A 17,635-nucleotide genomic window follows, 5' to 3' on the forward strand; every position below is an offset into this window, starting at 1 on the left:
GTTTGACCTCTCTCGACCCCCAATTCCATTTCTCAGGAAGAAGTATCTCTGCTCTTCAGGCCTCAGCCCAACAGTTCTCAAACTAGTTAGTTTCAGGACCCCTTTTACACTCAAAAATTACCAGGGAGTCCAAGGAGTTTTTGTTTATATGAGCTATAACCTATCAAACATTTATTGTATTAGAAATTAAAACTGAGAAATTTTTAACAGCTTTATTGGAGTATAATTGCTTTACAATGGTGTGTTACTTTCTGCTTTGTAACAAAGTGAATCAGTTATACATATACATATGTTCCCATATCTCTTCCCTCTTGCATCTCCCTCCCTCCCACCCTCCCTATCCCACCCCTCTAGGTGGTCACAAAGCACCAAGCTGATCTCCCTGTGCTATGCAGCTGCTTCCCACTAGCTATCTATTTTACGTTTGGTAGTGTATATATGCCACTCTCTCACTTTGTCACAGCTTACCCTTCCCCCTCCCCATATCTTCAAGTCCATTCTCTAGTAGGTCTGTGTCTTTATTCCCGTCTTACCGCTAGGTTCTTCATGACCTTTTTTTTTTTCCTTAGATTCCATATATATGTGTTAGCATACGGTATTTGTTTTTCTCTTTCTGACTTACTTCATTCTGTATGACACTCTAGGTCCATCCATCTCACTACAAATAACTCAATTTTGTTTCTTTTTATGGCTGAGTAATATCCCATTGTATATATGTGCCGCATCTTCTTTATCCATTCATCCGATGATGGACACTTAGGTTGCTTCCATCTCCTGGCTATTGTAAATAGAGCTGCAATGAACATTTTGGCACATGACTCTTTTTGAATTATGGTTTTCTCAGGGTATATGCCCAGTAGTGGGATTGCTGGGTCGTATGGTAGTTCTATTTGTATAAAACTGAGAAATTTTGATTGAATCATTCAAATTAAAATTGTTTAAAATAATATTAAATATGTTAATATGTGTAACGTTTTTATAGAAACTCAAAAAAAAAATAGTGAAAGGGGTGGTATTGTTTTACATTTTTGCAAAATCCCCCTCTCTCTCTGTCTCTGCCCCCTTTCTACCACTACCAGCATCAAATGTATGGTCTTACCCAAGCTAAAAAACAAAACAAAACAAAACTTCCTACTTAAACTATCTCCTCCTTCTCTGGAGTCAAACTTCTTGAAAAATTTCCCACTCCCTCTACTGCCCCTACTTTTTATTATTTTAATTATCAAAGTAATATACAGTGACATTCTCATTTCAAAACAAATCCAAGCAATATAGATAAACCACCATCCACAATCCCAATCTCTTCCCCAGAGGTAATGACCACTGTTACTCTAAAAAATACCCTGAACCCATTCTGTAAACTGAATATTACACTGAACTTTTTTTTTTTTTTTTTGCGGTACACAGGCCTCTCACTGTTGTGGCCTCTCCCATTGCGGAGCTCCGGACGCGCAGGCTCAGCAGCCATGGCTCACGGGCCTAGCCACTCCGCGGCATGTGGGATCTTCCTGGACCGGAGCACAAACCCGTGTCCCCTGCATCGGCAGGCGGACTCTCAACGACTGCGCCACCAGGGAAGCCCCACACTGAACTTTTTATTTTCTCATGATTTTCCCTCTCCAAACAGACCAAAAAAAAAAAAAAAATCTGAGAGTTCTGTTTAGATTCCAATTCTTTTGGTGATCCAAGTTATGGATCAAAGAGGAGATAACATGAAGTGACATTCCTATACAAAGCAAGTGCTAAACAAAATGTTAAAACCATGTTGATTTTATGGCAACAAAACATAGTAAGAATAATGAGATTTACGACTATGTCTTGTATGTAAAATCCTTACATTTCATTACCTAAATGCAGATGAATGCTGATTATATTTGTATCATTCTGATGTAGATAATAGTGTCTTTAGAGTTTATAAAACTTTTTCACCTATATAATCACTTTAAAATTTTACAACCCATGAGATTAACAGAGATTATCTTTAACATTTTATAAGTAAGAAAGCCAAAGTTCTGAGACAAAAAACTACTTGCTCAAAATTACATAGCTAGAAAGATACACACCAGAAACCACAGACAGAACTTGTATTTTTGGACTCAAATCAAATCCCAATCCTTTATATCATATTGAACAATACATCAAAAATTGTCACAATATAAAAATATTAAGTTCTTGATCATTTTTACAGCTAATTTGGAAGAAATTACTTCTACTTCTCAAGTTGAACAGAAAACATAAAATGCGTTGAATAACTTCTGAATGCAAAAAAGAATAAATTATTTTTGCTTCTTTATTATATAATATAATCCCTTAGGAATCTTACATCTTACTTAAAATAACAATTAAAATTTAATAAAACCTACATCAACATGTAAATGTATTATAAAATTAGAAAAATAACTTCTTAAATCCTTAATTAGGCATTGCCATTAACAAAAGACCTAAGACTCCTAATTAAGTATGATGCAACAGCTCCAGAAAAGACCACCACACATACATAATTCATCAATGCTGCCCTCATATTTCAGTGTCACCACTGAAATTTCTGCAAGGGACACATGGAGTTGCATTAAATTTCACAATCAGAATTTTAAATTATTTAAATTATTAGAAAATAATAAACCTACTTATACAAATGACAAATCATTTAATTCATCAACAATCTTGCTGAAACACTTTCCAAGTCCCTATTTTTTCCTACTCCCAGGCAACTCCATAGGAGTCCAACACATTTAAAAGATTTATTATGACACATTACATTGGATTCTTTAAAAATTGAATGTAAACTACTTCTTATTAAGGGCTCTGAATCTTAGTTAACTCCATTTCATAAACAACAACATAGGAAATTTTTTAAACTATGACTAAGCTGATCTTTATAACACACCTTGACATTTTAAAACTATGGACGAGATAACTGATTTTTCTTCACATTTTACTCTTCCTAAATATAAAAGATATATACTTTCTCTCAGTACATCCTCATCAGAAAACCAAAAACCCATAGTGAGATATTTCAGAACTCAAGTTAGTCTAAATAGAACTTCAAAGCTGCATTACTGAGAAATATTTGAGGATTTCTCTTACCTCTGTTTCTGTACAATGTGAATATTCCAATTTACCTGTAATGAAAATACAAAAAGTTACTTTCAGAGGATTTTGGTTTTTTTATCATTGACAAAAAATATCTGAGCTATTCTGACTATGGCTTCATTATATCTATGAAAATTTATACAAAATAAAGGTGTTAGAATGACCAAATTTCTGGAAGGTCCTGCTTAAGGATTTAAGTTTAAAAATACCCATAAAAGAATAATAAAGAAAAAGATGGGAAGAACATGCTTAACTGTAATAAGATATAAAGCATACACACATATTTAATACATATATAAATTAATGAAAGTAAAATAAAAATATATTTTCTTGCTTTCTTTTTAAAATAACTTAAAATACTTTAAAGGCCTTTAAAAAGTACCATTTAAAATACTTTTAAATACCTTAAAAAAATCTTTAAAAGACTCTTGGGCTCTTCCCTAAATATATTTCCAGTTTAAAGTTACACTGATTGTTTCAATTAACGCAGAAATGTTTCAAACTCCTATTTAATATACGATGGTTATTTTTCTTTAATACATGAATAGACACAACCATATAATTAATTTAGTAATTCTTCCAGTAGAGGATCATCTATAGAATAACCAGACTGAACAATATTTGGCTGCACCAACGTTAACACTTTCTCGTCATCACTGAGACATAATACCAAAGAACATGTACAGTTACATATTTCTGTCAATTCGGGTGATTAAAACATACTTTCAAAATAAAAAGACTGCTATTTTTATTTTATTTATTTATTTTTTTTTCCCTGTACGCGGGCCTCTCACTGTTGTGGCCTCTCCCGCTGCAGAGCACAGGCTCTGGATGGGCAGGCTCAGCGGCCATGGTTCACGGGCCCAGCCGCTCCACGGCATGTGGGATCTTCCGGGACCAGGGCACGAACCCCTGTCCCCTGCATCAGCAGGCGGACTCTCAACCACTGCGCCACCAGGGAAGCCCAAGACTGCTATTTTTAAAGGAGAATCACTTATTAAGTAGCTTTAACAAAAAGAATACATAATTTCTCCAGTCTACATTTCTTAAATTTCATTGTCCTAAGTTCAAATACATATTTATCTCTACCTCTTTCCCTCCAACCAAAACTATCTTTCCTCCTAGCTAACTCCTTCTCCCCAACAACTAATGGGTTGCTCCATTTTTTTTAATGATTAATGAGAATTTATATACCTTAGAGTCTATGATGATACCACCAAAAAAAAACATAAATAATGTTTTTATATGCCTCCTAACTCTTAAGATGAAAAATAAAGTTGAAACCCACATTTCTGTTGACCTAATGATACTAATGTGAAATACTGGCTGAAATTGAGACCAGAAAATAAGGAACCTTGGGTTCTGTGAATTAAAAATGATATATAAGCAATAAATAATTTTAAATTATATGAAGACACAGATAAAATGGGTTTAATATATGTGTGTATATACTAGAGTTTGATAAATATATAACTGTTATATATTTAGTGTTATATAAAATTATATATTATAGTTACATTTTTCATGTTATATATTATCTTTTATTTATTTATATATGACTGCTCAGAACATTAGTGCTTTTGGTAGATTAATTATACTTCACTCCTATAGAAATGGTAATTAATTTAACATAGGAAAGTACTGTGGACAGGAATAGCTCACAGAAGGGCACAGAATACCTCTCAGCAAATATTTACTGAGTGTCTACTCTGTAAAGGAGGAAGAGGGAGGGAGAAATACAGTATTAAGACAAGTCATAACAGAGAGTAACCTCTTTGAGGGTACATGGATACACATCTTCGATATGATACATTCTCAGGGTAAAAAGAATTACAAAGAAAAACAATTTTATGTAGTAGGTTTGTTGTTGGTAATAGCGTTGGTGAAAAATTCTGAAACTATTTTGTATGTACTGTATCACTGAGCAAACTAGTAAATACAGTGATATTGTTGGGAATCAGCAACAGAGGGAAAAGAATATACACCTAACACGTGGGAAGCAGAGAAGAGCCCTGCAGTGGCGAACTGGACCAAGAGGTATTATACAACTTCAGAAAACCATCTATTTCCTAGCTCTGCCCTCCAAAAGAGGGAGAAGCAAGAGCACCCCAGTTTTCAAGAGCATTCCTAGCCCATTCCCACTCAAAGGAACCAGGACTCTGGGAAATTGGCAGAAATCAGGGCTGGGACAGGTAAATTATTAGATAAGCTTCATTACTTTGCACTAGAAAGTAATGAAGTGCTCAAAGAATGACAGAGGTACAAAGTCCTGTAAGATTTTTTCAGTGACCTCTACTATAAAACTGAAAATGCTTTCCTGTAAGAGTACCAAAATTTTTGTGAGAACACACACTGCTTTCCGTTATTCAATCTGAACTGGTAAGTCACACAAATATGAAAAGGTGGTTAGGGACTTCCCTGGTGGTGTAGTAGTTAAGAATCAGCCTGCCAATGCAGGGGACACAGGTTCGAACCCTGGTCTGGGAAGATCCCACATGCCGGGGAGCAACTAAGCCCGCGAGCCACAAATACTGAAGCCTGCGTGCCTAGAGCCTATGCTCCGCAACAAGAGAAGCCACCGCAATGAGAAACCCGCGCACCGCAACGAAGAGTAGCCCCCGCTCAACCCAACTATTGAAAGCCTGTGTGCAGCAGCAAAGACCCAACGCAGCCAAAAATAAATTAAATAAATAAATAAATAAGAAAAGGTGGTTAAGTATGAAGTGCCTGACCACCTGCACTACTCTGCCATCCAAATCCCTGCTCAGACTCTGACCCAGGAATCAGAAAATCCCAATTACATGACAGCAGAGCTTCAAGGAATCCTGGAAATGATCTTTCCCAATCCACTCATCCATAAATGGGTAATCTGAGCCTGAGGAGCCAAACATGCACAAAATGACAGAGCGAAGTGAAGCCTCCAAGGCTCCAACCCCCGCAAAAGTATCAGTGTGCTTTTGTTACCCTGCTCCTCCATTCCCACTTGCAGGGCCCAGCATCCCAGCTACCTACCACTGCTGACATTGTTTCTGGGGAAAGGCACCCCCGATTTAACAGTTGGAAACGTCCAGTACAGCACCTAGGATTTTCATGTGACACCTTTGAGCCTTTCTTCAAAGGCTGGCCATCTCTGTTTACAGAACCAGACCTAAGGAATCTCTCTAAAACCTACAATCTTATGACTTCACTTTCAACAATCCCATGACTTCACTTTCAACAATCCCAGTAACCTAAGCTGATGGTTGGCCTAAGCAAGGTTTGAGATTATTAAATGCAGTAAATTAGTTCTTTCAATTAAAGTAACAACTTTACTGATTTATTGATTCTATTAATTTTTATTAGGTTAAATTTAATTAGAAGGCTAGATTAACTATGTGATGATACAAAATAAAATCAAATATCTGAAATAGTACTTAAACATTAAGTTTCAAAATATTTTAACATTATCAAAGTACTTACACACTAGGAAGAGGGATGATTTGCATAGCAAGCCAAAAATTCAGTTCAGTATTTCTCAAAAGGAAAGAGCATTTTAACAATGCTGCAAGAATCAAGGCTGGGGTTTAGACCCTTCTTTTTAACTAATTCTGAAATATTTGATGCTCTTAAGATTTACTAGACAAGTTCCCTCATGTCCCAGTAAACAGAAAAACTAATGTCTTCCTATAAATTAACATAGAATGGCTTTAAAAAACCACACTAGTCCTAGTATGAAATGTCTGTCATAAAGAACTCATCACCTAAGAAACACTGTCATCTTTAGCAGACATTTTAAATCTCAAATATTGATAATCAGATAATCCCACTCAGCAGGCCTGCTCAATAAGGTACCAGAGGGAACACATCCCACCCAGTAGGCCACTCAGAGCCCTGCTGTTCACACAGCACTTTCTGAAACGGCCTCACCTCAATGGAATCACAAATTCTGATGAACCACACAACTATCTCGTGGAAATTAAGGCACAGTTTCAAAAAAATTCACAGATGTTCACAGAGGTGAATAACAGTTTTAAATTAAGGTAGTACTCCAGTCTTCGGGGTAGAAACCTCAGCATATGGCTGAATTATCACACAGTCACATTATCAATATGATGCAAATTAGCTGAATACACAAAAGGCAAACTATGCCTGCCAAAAAGACACAGAATCCCGGTAACTTTTAGGATGAATAAATGGCTCTGAGAATTACTCTACAATTTTTTTCCTCTGTGACCAAACTCTGGGCAGTGTCTAGGTCTATCTGTTCTTTTTCATGGTGAAGCAAAGCAGTATCAATAGGTACACCTGCCTTCTCGCCAGCTCACTCCTATCCCCCTCGTTCCTTCAATAAATATTTACTGAATTCCTACTAAATACTACTGGTAACACTGATGATAAAGCAGCCAACAAGTCAGGCATGGTGCTTGCCCCATAGGGCTTACATGTTAGTGAACAGAGACCAAAGAAGGCAATCAAATAAAATAATTACAACTGGTTATCAATGCCATTAAGGACAGAAAAGGGAGAGAAAGAAAACAGCAGGAAAGACTCCTTGAGAAGATGACATTTAAATAGAGATCTTGAAGTGGGGTAGCAACTCACTGCAGGGTTGGGGAAGCCGCTGCTCCGTCTGGAACGAGATAGCAGCTGTGGGAGGGCCCTGGAAGCTTCTGCAAGGACAGGCGGGGGCAGATCACATGGGCCTTGAAAGACAGTACAGGGAGTTTCAATCTGAGGTGAAGTACAATGGGAAGCTCATGGAAGATGCTAGAAAGAGCGTGAGCTGGTGCGAGATAGGTTTCCAGGTCAGTCATGCCATATGAAGAAAGCAGCAGAGAGGATCCAAGTGAAAGCCTGCGGTCAGTGAGGAGGCCACTGTCACTGTCTTGGGGAGCAACGGGGCTGCCAGCCTGGTGGTGGCAGCATCCAGGAAGAAAAGCAGCGGATGCAAGGTATGAATCAGGAGCAGAACGCACAGAACCTGCTGATGGGCTAATCACGGGTGGAGTAGGGGAAGAAGGAAAGAAGGATGCCCTGACCATGCTCCATTTTTCCAAGGAAAGTATTCTCAACGACTTGATCAAAACTGATCAACAACAGCACTAGTTTAAGAACTCAAATATTTTATGAGAGAAGTAGCAGGCTTTTTGGACAGTTTTTATATTAATACTAGAAAAAAAAAGAGAATAGTTTTGAACAGTTAACAGGCTAAAATTTAGCAATAAAATAATTCCTGCAGCCTAACCAAGCCTGGATTTCTGAAACACCATGGTCACTGAGGGCTTAGAATCCATGATCAGCATATACTTTAGTTTGCTGGGGGGGGGGGGGGTTGTTTGTTTGTTTGTTTTTAGGCCGCGCCATGCAGCATGTGGGATATTAGTTTCCCGACCAGGGATCGAACCATGCTCCCTACACTGGGAGCACAGAGCCTTAACCACTGGACCGCCAGGGAAGTCCCTAGTTTGCTGTTTCTGTATCAAAAGTAAGGACAGGGAAACTCTGTAATCAGCTTATACCCAGCTCCCCCATAAAATCATTTTTTCCAAGTTACATTTTTAATGAGGAAAAAAAAGCTATACATTTGACACAAGAAACAGCTACATAGGGGATACTTTTATTTTGACTGTTAAATTATAAAATCATTATCCTCTATGTCAAACAAATTCACTAGTTATATAAATGCTCAAAGATTAACAGGAACTTAGAATGTAGAAATGGGAGAAAACTAGTATACTCTCTGACCAGCTAAAGAGTTTCATTAAGTTTCTCTTCTTGTCCTGGCTGTCAGTAAGAATGAAATAAAATTTAACCTTCCACCACCATAATGTCCCTGTGCTAATATATTTCTTCACAACTGCTGATGTTGAAGCAGTTGAGTATCTAAGTAAGCTTTCTCTTGGTTGCCTTGGTAAGGCCATCTGGTACAATAAGTATCAAGAAAAAGCCTTTAGATTTTGACAGGCCTAGGTTCAAATCGTCCTTCCATCACTTAATAATTGTGTGATGCGACTTTAAAATAAGATACTTCCCAGAGTTTTAAGCTTTCTCATCTACAAAAAAAGTGGGATAATTCCAACCTCATGAGGCCAATACGAAAATTAAATGAAATAAAAAATGTTTTGAAGCGCTCTGCATAATGCCTACAGTAGGGGCTCAGCAACTGGTGGGCTTATCATCACAACCCTGTGGAAAGAAGGGTGATGTGGACACATGAAAATAAAGTCCTAAGTAAAACCGGCAGCATGAATTAACAGAAAGATCTTAGTATTCTTCAAAACTCTTGTGATAAAATGTTCTATAGAGAAACTGAATATAAATTTTTATGTTTACCAGATTACAACCATGTAAAAGAGGTATAGACTTTGAAATACAAAAAGTAGCTAAGTCATATGATGGATTGTTGTAAAATTCAGCTCATTTTTATACCTGCTCACTAAGATCTTTAAAAGCCACTACCTTTTACTCTACACCTCTCTCCAGAGCTTCCTAACACACACATTCTCCTCTCCTCATGTGATGGTATCTGGGTGGAGGCGGCGGGGGGGTGGGGGGGACAACATCAGCAGAGGCTCAGGCCAGGGTAGTGGGAAGGGGGGTTTCATCAGTTATTACTCAAAAGTGAAATAAGAAAGTCTGGAATGGCCATATCTATCATCAACCCATAAAGAGACTACATAAGCCAAATAATGACACCCCCGCCCCCAAAGATGTCCACATCCTCATCCTCAGACTCTGTGAATACATTACTTTAATGGCAAAGTGATTTGCAGCCGTGGTTAGGGGTCTTGAGGTGGGGAAGAGTACCCTGGATTATCCAGGTGGGACCAATGCGATCACAAAGGGCCTTACAAGAGATCCAGAGAAGGAGCGGTGGTGATGGAAGCAGAGGCTGGAGTGACATGATTGCAGGAAGGGGGACACAAAGCCAAGGAATGTGGAAAGCCTCTCTAGAGGCTGGAAAAGGCAAGGAACAGATTTTCCCCTGGAGGCTCCTGAAGGAATACAGCCCTGCCAACAGCTCAATTTTAGCCCATAGGACCCATTTTCAGACTTCTGACTGACAAAACTGTAGGATAATAATTTTGTATTGTTTTAAGCCACAAAATTATTGGTGATTTGTTACAGAAAACAAATATACAGACCATTAAAAAGTCAAAGCAATATGACGCCCTCTCACCATCCCAAACATGACCTTCAGGCCACCCTGTATACTGGCTAATCCCATAGAGAATGACCCACAGGGCACAGGACAACAGAGCACAGTGGTTAAGAGCAAGGACTCCGGGCCAGACTTTGGGGGTTTGAATCCCAGGTGGGCTGTTGGCTGTACTTAAGGCCTCTACACTTCACATCCCATTTGTAAGGTGGAGGTTAATAACAGTACCTATCACAGGGTTGTTGTGAGGAGCAAAAGTAATAATCAAAGTAAACTGCTTAGCCTGTCACCTGTCACACGATAAGTACTTGATAAAACATTAGCTCTATTACCACTTAAGTCTTTGAAGCATTCTCTCCAGGGAGAAAATAAGTCAAAAAGACTTTCCTCTCCCAAACCCAAAAAGCTGTGGTCCACAGACCGCTTGACCCCTCAGATATGGAGGTATAACTGACAGACCCACACCCATGCCCTGGCCTGTAAGGAGGAAGCCCGCCATGCCATCTGTCCACCTTGAGTCCCCTGCACCTGTACGTGCTGCGTCAGCCACAGGAGAAGACATGGGGCTCACGGCCCTCACCCCACTCTCCTCTGTCCTCCCCTCACCATCTTCTCTCCTCCCTGTCCCGTCCAGGGCATGTAGTGCTCATCGTCCACTGCCTGTGCACAGGCAGAGAGTCTTATCTTACCTCTCAAGTTCTCCTTCCAAAACTGACAGTACTAAGAATGATTCCGGTTATTATAATTTTTCATCTCCCTACCCTGAATAACTCTGGTTGAAAGCTTCATTCAGATGGACTGACAATTATTTTCACAAGGCCCCAATCTTAAAGGAAATGCTATGATCAATGGAACTATTCTGAACACCTCTGCCAGAAACATATTAAAGACAAAAGGCATCCATCCAAAATTTCCTAGACATTTCTAGATATCCATGTCATTCAAACCACCCCCACAATGCTCTTTTAAATTCTAAGAAAATAAATTATTGTTAATGAAATATTAATACTTCAAATTAATCCACACTTGCTTTATATGGATCAAACATATTCTACCTGCTGGTGTGAAGCCCAGACCTGAGAAGCACTGCTGTAAAACCTTCATTTTTACAGCTGGGGAAGCTCAAGCTCTGAAGAATAAAATGACTCAGGGAAGGTCAAAGAACTGGGACCAGTCACCCAGCCCAGTAAGGGAGAGACTACGAAGCAACGAGTGCCCAGAAGTGAAGCACGGGTTGGCACTAGGGGGCAAAGTTCAAGAATAAGTGAGAGAGTGGCATGGACAGATATACACTACCAAACATAAAATAGATAGCTAGTGGGAAGCAGCCACATAGCACAGGGAGATCAGCTCCGCACTTTGTAACCACCTAGAGGGGTGGGATAGGGAGGGTGGGAGGGAAGGAGACGCAAGAGGGAGGAGATATGGGGACATATGTATATGTATAACTGATTCACTTTGTTATAAAGCAGAAACTGACACACCATTGTAAAGCAATTATACTCTAATAAATATGTTAAAAAATAAATAAAATAAAATAAAGAATACTAACAACAAATTTTGCTAAGTACCAGGACTTCCCTGGTGGTCCAGCAGTTAAGACTCCATGCTCCCAATGCAGGGGGCCTGGGTTTGATCCCTGGTCAGGGAACTAGATCACACATACTGCAACTAAGACCTGGCGCAGCCAAATAAATAAATAATTTTTTTTTAAATTTGCTAAGTATCACTTTGGTTTACTCATCCCCTGCTCACAACTAATAAATGTGGGCAGAGAAAAAAAATATGATGTGTTTATGTGAGCTTTATAAGTCCCTTTAATAAGACAAAGGAAATCCCTGAATAATCAGTGTGAACAATACACTTAATCACATTTTGTAGGATCTGGAGTATAATCTTACCATTTTAAGGAAGTATAGAACTTAAAGCCATTATATGTTTCCTTGTATAATCAGCATTGCTCTTACAGATGACTGATTTTTTTTTTTTTCCTGGCCACGCTGTATGGCTTGTGGGATCTTAGTTCCTGGACCAGGGATTGAACCCGGGCCCTAGGCAGTGAGAGCGAGGAGTCCTAACCACTGGACCGCCAGGGAATTCCCTTCAGATGACTGATTTTGATCCTGACCCTGGTGAGGAACATAACCTTTCATCTGAGTACCACTTATGGACGAAGCATTCATTCATCTCTTCACTCATGGACAACATGTCTATGTGACAGGTTCTCCCCAGAATTTGACTCTCCTTCCTTGAGATCATCTGACCCCATTGGCAGACTCTGCCCCAAGCCAGGCTCTAGAACCTTCAGCGTCAAGTCACCTTTGCCATAAACCTCAAGTTTAACCCAATTCTGAAATGTGGGGGCTTCTGCTTTAACTTTGAGACTCAGACAGTACTTTGCATCCTAGATCCTGTAACTAAATCCTTTATCTCAAAAAAAAAAAAAGGGAAGCAAGCCATGGCTTGGCTTATTATTGCCAGTTGCCTTCCTAGGGACTACCTAGCCCTTGGACCTAATATCCCCAGCAGAGACCACTTGCTGGCCCTTTTCTGCAGCCCCTGCCTCCCTTCTGATTCTGCTTGCTCATCCGACGAACCCAGCTGACTGCCTTACAGAGCTAACACCCCTGATTTCTGCCCCTCCTCCACCACCAAACCCTCCCAACCTATTCCATGGCACTAGAGTAATCAAATATAACTGAGCCTGTTCTGAAATGAAAGTCCTAGTAATACATTTTGTTAATTATTAGGTTATTTTTTTCTATTTAGCAACCTTAATTAACTAAACTTTATATCATCTCATAGAATAAACATCATTAAATGTCAAGTATTTTCTACTGAAAAATAATTACTTCAGTTTCAGCATAACTTTTTTCAACAAAACTCAAATACTATCTTTGTTTCATGTAATTTAGCAACACTCAAAGCTTGTATAGCAAAGAGGTTTCCCCTCCTGTGCAGATTCTAGTCAAACAGTAGTGGCTGTCTAGGATGCCACTTTCAGAAGAGTTCTGAGGGCAGCTATGGGGTGGGAGGAGCCCGTGACCATTTAGTAATGTTTCCATGGCACAGAGGGATGGGCAGTGCAGAGGCCACATTTCTAACACTCCTGTGTTGGATGCGGTGATGGAAGTTGTGGTCCTTTTCATGTACAGTGTGGATTTGGGTTAAAAAAATTTCCCTAGTGATATTAATCCAAACATTAGTTGCCTGAATTTCATGAGACCTCAAAAATACACTGAGATCACAGCACTTTATCACTTTTCTTCAAGAACAAGCAGAACTTGGAGGGGAATTCCCCAAGCCAAATCATAAAAAGAAGATGACTAGGGAGTGCCAATCCCAAATGTTCTCATATTTCCTATCAATTGAAAAAAATCTGGCTGTCATGCATTTCATACCCTGTGTATTCTCCTAAGAATCTCCTCTCCACTGTGGCCTCTGATCATGTACGAGACCATCCTAGCCAAGAGGAACCCTGCCAGAGAGGTATCTCAGGTACTTCTTCTATCCCCAGACTGAAGCTCCTTTAGATACAGCACCATAACTGCCATCTATATCCATTTGCCCGAATATGTTACTTATCCTCTATCAAGATTGGGTATACCTGATTTAAACTATAAAAACTACCTAGGCACACATTTTTAGCTATTTAACCTTTAGTATATATATATATATATAGTGTGTGTGTGTGTGTGTGTGTGTGTGTGTGTGTGTGTATATATATGTATTATACCTATGAGTAAAATATAGGGTTGGCCAAAAAGTTCGTTCAGGTTTTTAACCAACCCAATACTAAGTTCTTTAAATGCAAATGGAATCAAAATGACTATTAACTGCCAAAGGAGGTCAGAGTTAGGGATCAACTATCATTAGAAATTTTTTTTACAAATTTTAATCATTTAATCATTCCCCACCAATAAAATTTAATTTTACACACATCAGAAAAAAGAGTAACCAAATGTTTCATCTAAGCTATGTCTTATCTTACAGTTCTCAAATGAAATTGGTTTCAACAGTTTAGGGGAAAAAGTTATATTTACATTCATTTTATTATTAATGTAAGTAAGCCCCCCAAAACTCCCAAGGATTTAAAGAGGCTAAATTAAATTATGAGTAAGTGAATATCAAACAAGTTAGAAAGTGATAAAGTGAAAGAAAGCTAAATTCAAGAATACTATATGATTTTTTAAATTTAAAACTAGTATAAGTGGTGGTCAAACACTAACTTTCCCTCACATTTAACATCTTTATTGCAGTATAATTGCTTTACAATGGTGTGTTAGTTTCTGCTTTATAACAAAGTGAATCAGCTATACATATATCCCCATACCTCCTCCCTCTTGTGTCTTCCTCCCACCCTCTCTATCCCACCCCTCTAGGTGGTCACAAAGCACTGAGCTGATCTCCCTGTGCTATGCGGTTGCTTCCCACTAGCTATCTATTTTACGTTTGGTAGTATATATAAGTCCATGCCACTCTCTCACTTCGTCCCAGCTTACTCTTCCCCCTCTCTGTGTCCTCAAGTCCATTCTCTACGTCTGTGCCTTTATTCCTGTCCTGCCCCTAGGTTCTTCATAACCTTTTTTATTTTTTTTAAGATTCCATATATACGTGTTAGCATACGGTATTTGTTTTTCTCTTTCTGCCTTTCTTCACTCTGTATGAGAGACTCTAGGTCCATCCACCTCATTACAAATAATTCAATTACGTTTCTTTTTATGGCTGAGTAATATTCCATTGTATATATGTGCCACATCTTCTTTATCCATTCATCTGTCAGTGGACACTTAGGTTGCTTCCATGTCCTGGCTATTGTAAACAGAGCTGCAATGAACATTATGGTACATGACTCTTTTTGAGTTATGGTTTTCTCAGGGCATATGCCCAGTAATGGAATTGCTGGGTCATATGGTAGTTCTATTTTCAGTTTTTTAAGGAACCTCTATACTCTTCTCCATAGTGGCTGTATCAATTTACATTCCCACCAACAGCGCAAGAAGGTTCCCTTTTTTCCACACTCTCTCCAGCATTTATTGTTTGTAGATTTTTTGATGATGGCCATTCTGACTGGTGTGAGGTGATACCTCATTGTAGTTTGATTTGCATTTCTCTAATGATTAGTGATGTAGAGCATCCTTTTATGTGTTTGTTGGCAATCTGTATATCTTCTTTGGAGAAATGTCTACTTAGGTCTTCTGCCCATTTTTGGATTGAGTTGTTTGTTTTTTTGATATTCAGCTGCATGAGCTGCTGGAAAATTCTGGAGATTAATCCTTTGTCAGTTGCTTCATTTGCAAATATTTTCTCCCATTCTGAGGGTTGTCTTTTCGTCTTGTTTATGGTTTCCTTTGCTGTGCAAAAGCTTTGAAGTTTCATTAGGTCCCATTTGTTTATTTTTGTTTTTATTTCCATTTCTCTAGGAGGTGGGTCAAAAACGATCTTGCTGTGACTTATGTCATAGAGTGTTATGCCTATGTTTTCCTCTACGAGTTTGATAGTGTCTGGCCTTACATTTAGGTCTTTAATCCATTTTGAGTTTATTTTTGTGTATGGTGTTAGGGAGTGTTCTAATTTCATTCTTTTACATGTAGCAGTCCAGTTTTCCCAGCACCACTTATTGAAGAGACTGTCTTTTCTCCATTGTATATTCTTGCCTCCTTTATCAAAAATAAGGTGACCATATATGCATGGGTTTATCTCTGGGCTTTCTATCCTGTTCCACTGATCTATATTTGTTTTTCTGCCAGTACCATACTGTCTTGATTACTGTAGCTTTGTAGTATAGTCTGAAGTCAGGGAGTCTGATTACTCCAGCTCTGTTTTTCTTTCTCAAGATTGTTTTGGCTATTCAGGGTCTTTTGTGTTTCCATACAAATTATGAAATTTTTTGTTCTAGTTCTGTGAAAAATCCCATTGGTAGTTTGATAGGGATTGCACTGAATCTGTAGATTGCTTTGGGTAGTAGAGTCATTTTCACAATGTTGATTCTTCCAATCCAAGAACATGGTATATCTCTCCATCTGTTTGTATCATCTTTAATTTCTTTCATCAGTGTCTTATAGTTTTCTGCATACAGGTCTTTCGTCTCTTTAAGTAGGTTTATTCCTAGGTATTTTATTCTTTTTGTTGCAATGGTAAATGGAAGTGCTTTCTTAATTTCACTTTCAGATTTTTCATCATTAGTGTATAGGAATGTAAGAGATTTCTGTGCATTAATTTTGTATCCTGATACTTTACCGGATTCATTGATTAGCTCTAGTAGTTTTCTGGTAGCATCTTTAGGATTCTCTATGTATAGTATCATGTCATCTGCAAACAGTTACAGCTTTACTTCTTCTTTTCCAATTTGGATTCCTTTTATTTCTTTTTCTTCTCTGATTGCTGTGGTTAATACTTCCAAAACTATGTTGAATAATAGTGGTGGGAGTGGGCAACCTTGTCTTTTTCCTGATCTTAGTGGAAATGGTTTCAGTTTTTCACCATTGAGAACAATGTTGGCTGTGGGTCTGTCATATATGGCCTTTATTATGTTGAGGTAAGTTCCCCCTATGCCTACTTTCTGGAGGGTTTTTATCATAAATGCATGTTGAATTTTGTCAAAAGCTTTTTCTGCATCTATTGAGATGATATGGTTTTTATCCTTCAGTGTGTTAATATAGTGTATCACGTTGATTTGCGTATACTGAAGAATCCTTGCATTCCTGGGATAAACCCCACTCGATCATGGCGTATGATCCTTTTAATGTGCTGTTGGATTCTGTTTGCTAGTATTTTGTTGAGGATTTTTGCATCTATATTCATCAGTGATATTGGCCTGTAATTTTCTGTTTTTGTAGTATCTTTGTCTGGTTTTGGTATCAGGGTGATGGTAGTCTCGTAGAATGAGTTTGGGAGTGTTCCTCCCTCTGCTATATTTTGGAAGAGTTTGAGAAGGATGGTGTTAGCTCTTCTCTAAATGTTTGATAGAATTCGCCTGTGAAGCCATCTGGTCCTGGGCTTTTGTTTGTTGGAAGATTTTAATCACAGTCTCAATTTCAGTGCTTCTGATTGGTCTGTGTATATTTTTTTCTTCCTGGTTCAGTCTCAGAAGGTTGTGCTTTTCTAAGAATTTGTCCATTTCTTCCAGGTTGTCCATTTCATTGACATATAGGTGCTTGTAGTAATCTCTCATGATCCTTTGTATTTCTGCAATGTCAGTTGTTACTTTTACTTTTCTAATTCTACTGACTTGAGTCTTCTCCCTTTTTTTCTTGATGAGTCTGGCTAATGGTTTATCAATTTTGTTTATCTTCTCAAAGGGGGGTTCAGTATTGATGTGATTCGTAATATGCCGTAGCCCCCGAATTTTAGTAATGTGGCTGCAAGGACTATAGAGCCTGCGATGGGAGCTTCTACATTCGC

The 17,635-nt window shown here is 38.5% G+C and overlaps 1 protein-coding gene across 4 annotated transcripts in view; it reads right to left on the reverse strand.

The window, feature by feature from the left end:
- Positions 1–17,635, reverse strand: part of SPIRE1 (spire type actin nucleation factor 1) — a 206,698-nt gene that overhangs the window by 160,155 nt on the left and 28,908 nt on the right. For all 4 annotated transcript variants that reach the window (XR_013831443.1, XM_079943535.1, XM_079943534.1 and 1 more), the window contains exon 2: positions 3,088–3,122. Coding sequence is in view for 3 of the 4 variants with exons in the window: in XM_079943535.1 (XP_079799661.1) it covers positions 3,088–3,122 (35 nt within the window). In the remaining variant the exon portion in view is untranslated. The remainder of the gene's footprint in view (positions 1–3,087; positions 3,123–17,635) is intronic.

The sequence above is a fragment of the Stenella coeruleoalba genome (assembly GCF_951394435.1).
Source record: "Stenella coeruleoalba genome assembly, chromosome: 14".
Taxonomy (NCBI): domain Eukaryota; kingdom Metazoa; phylum Chordata; class Mammalia; order Artiodactyla; family Delphinidae; genus Stenella; species Stenella coeruleoalba.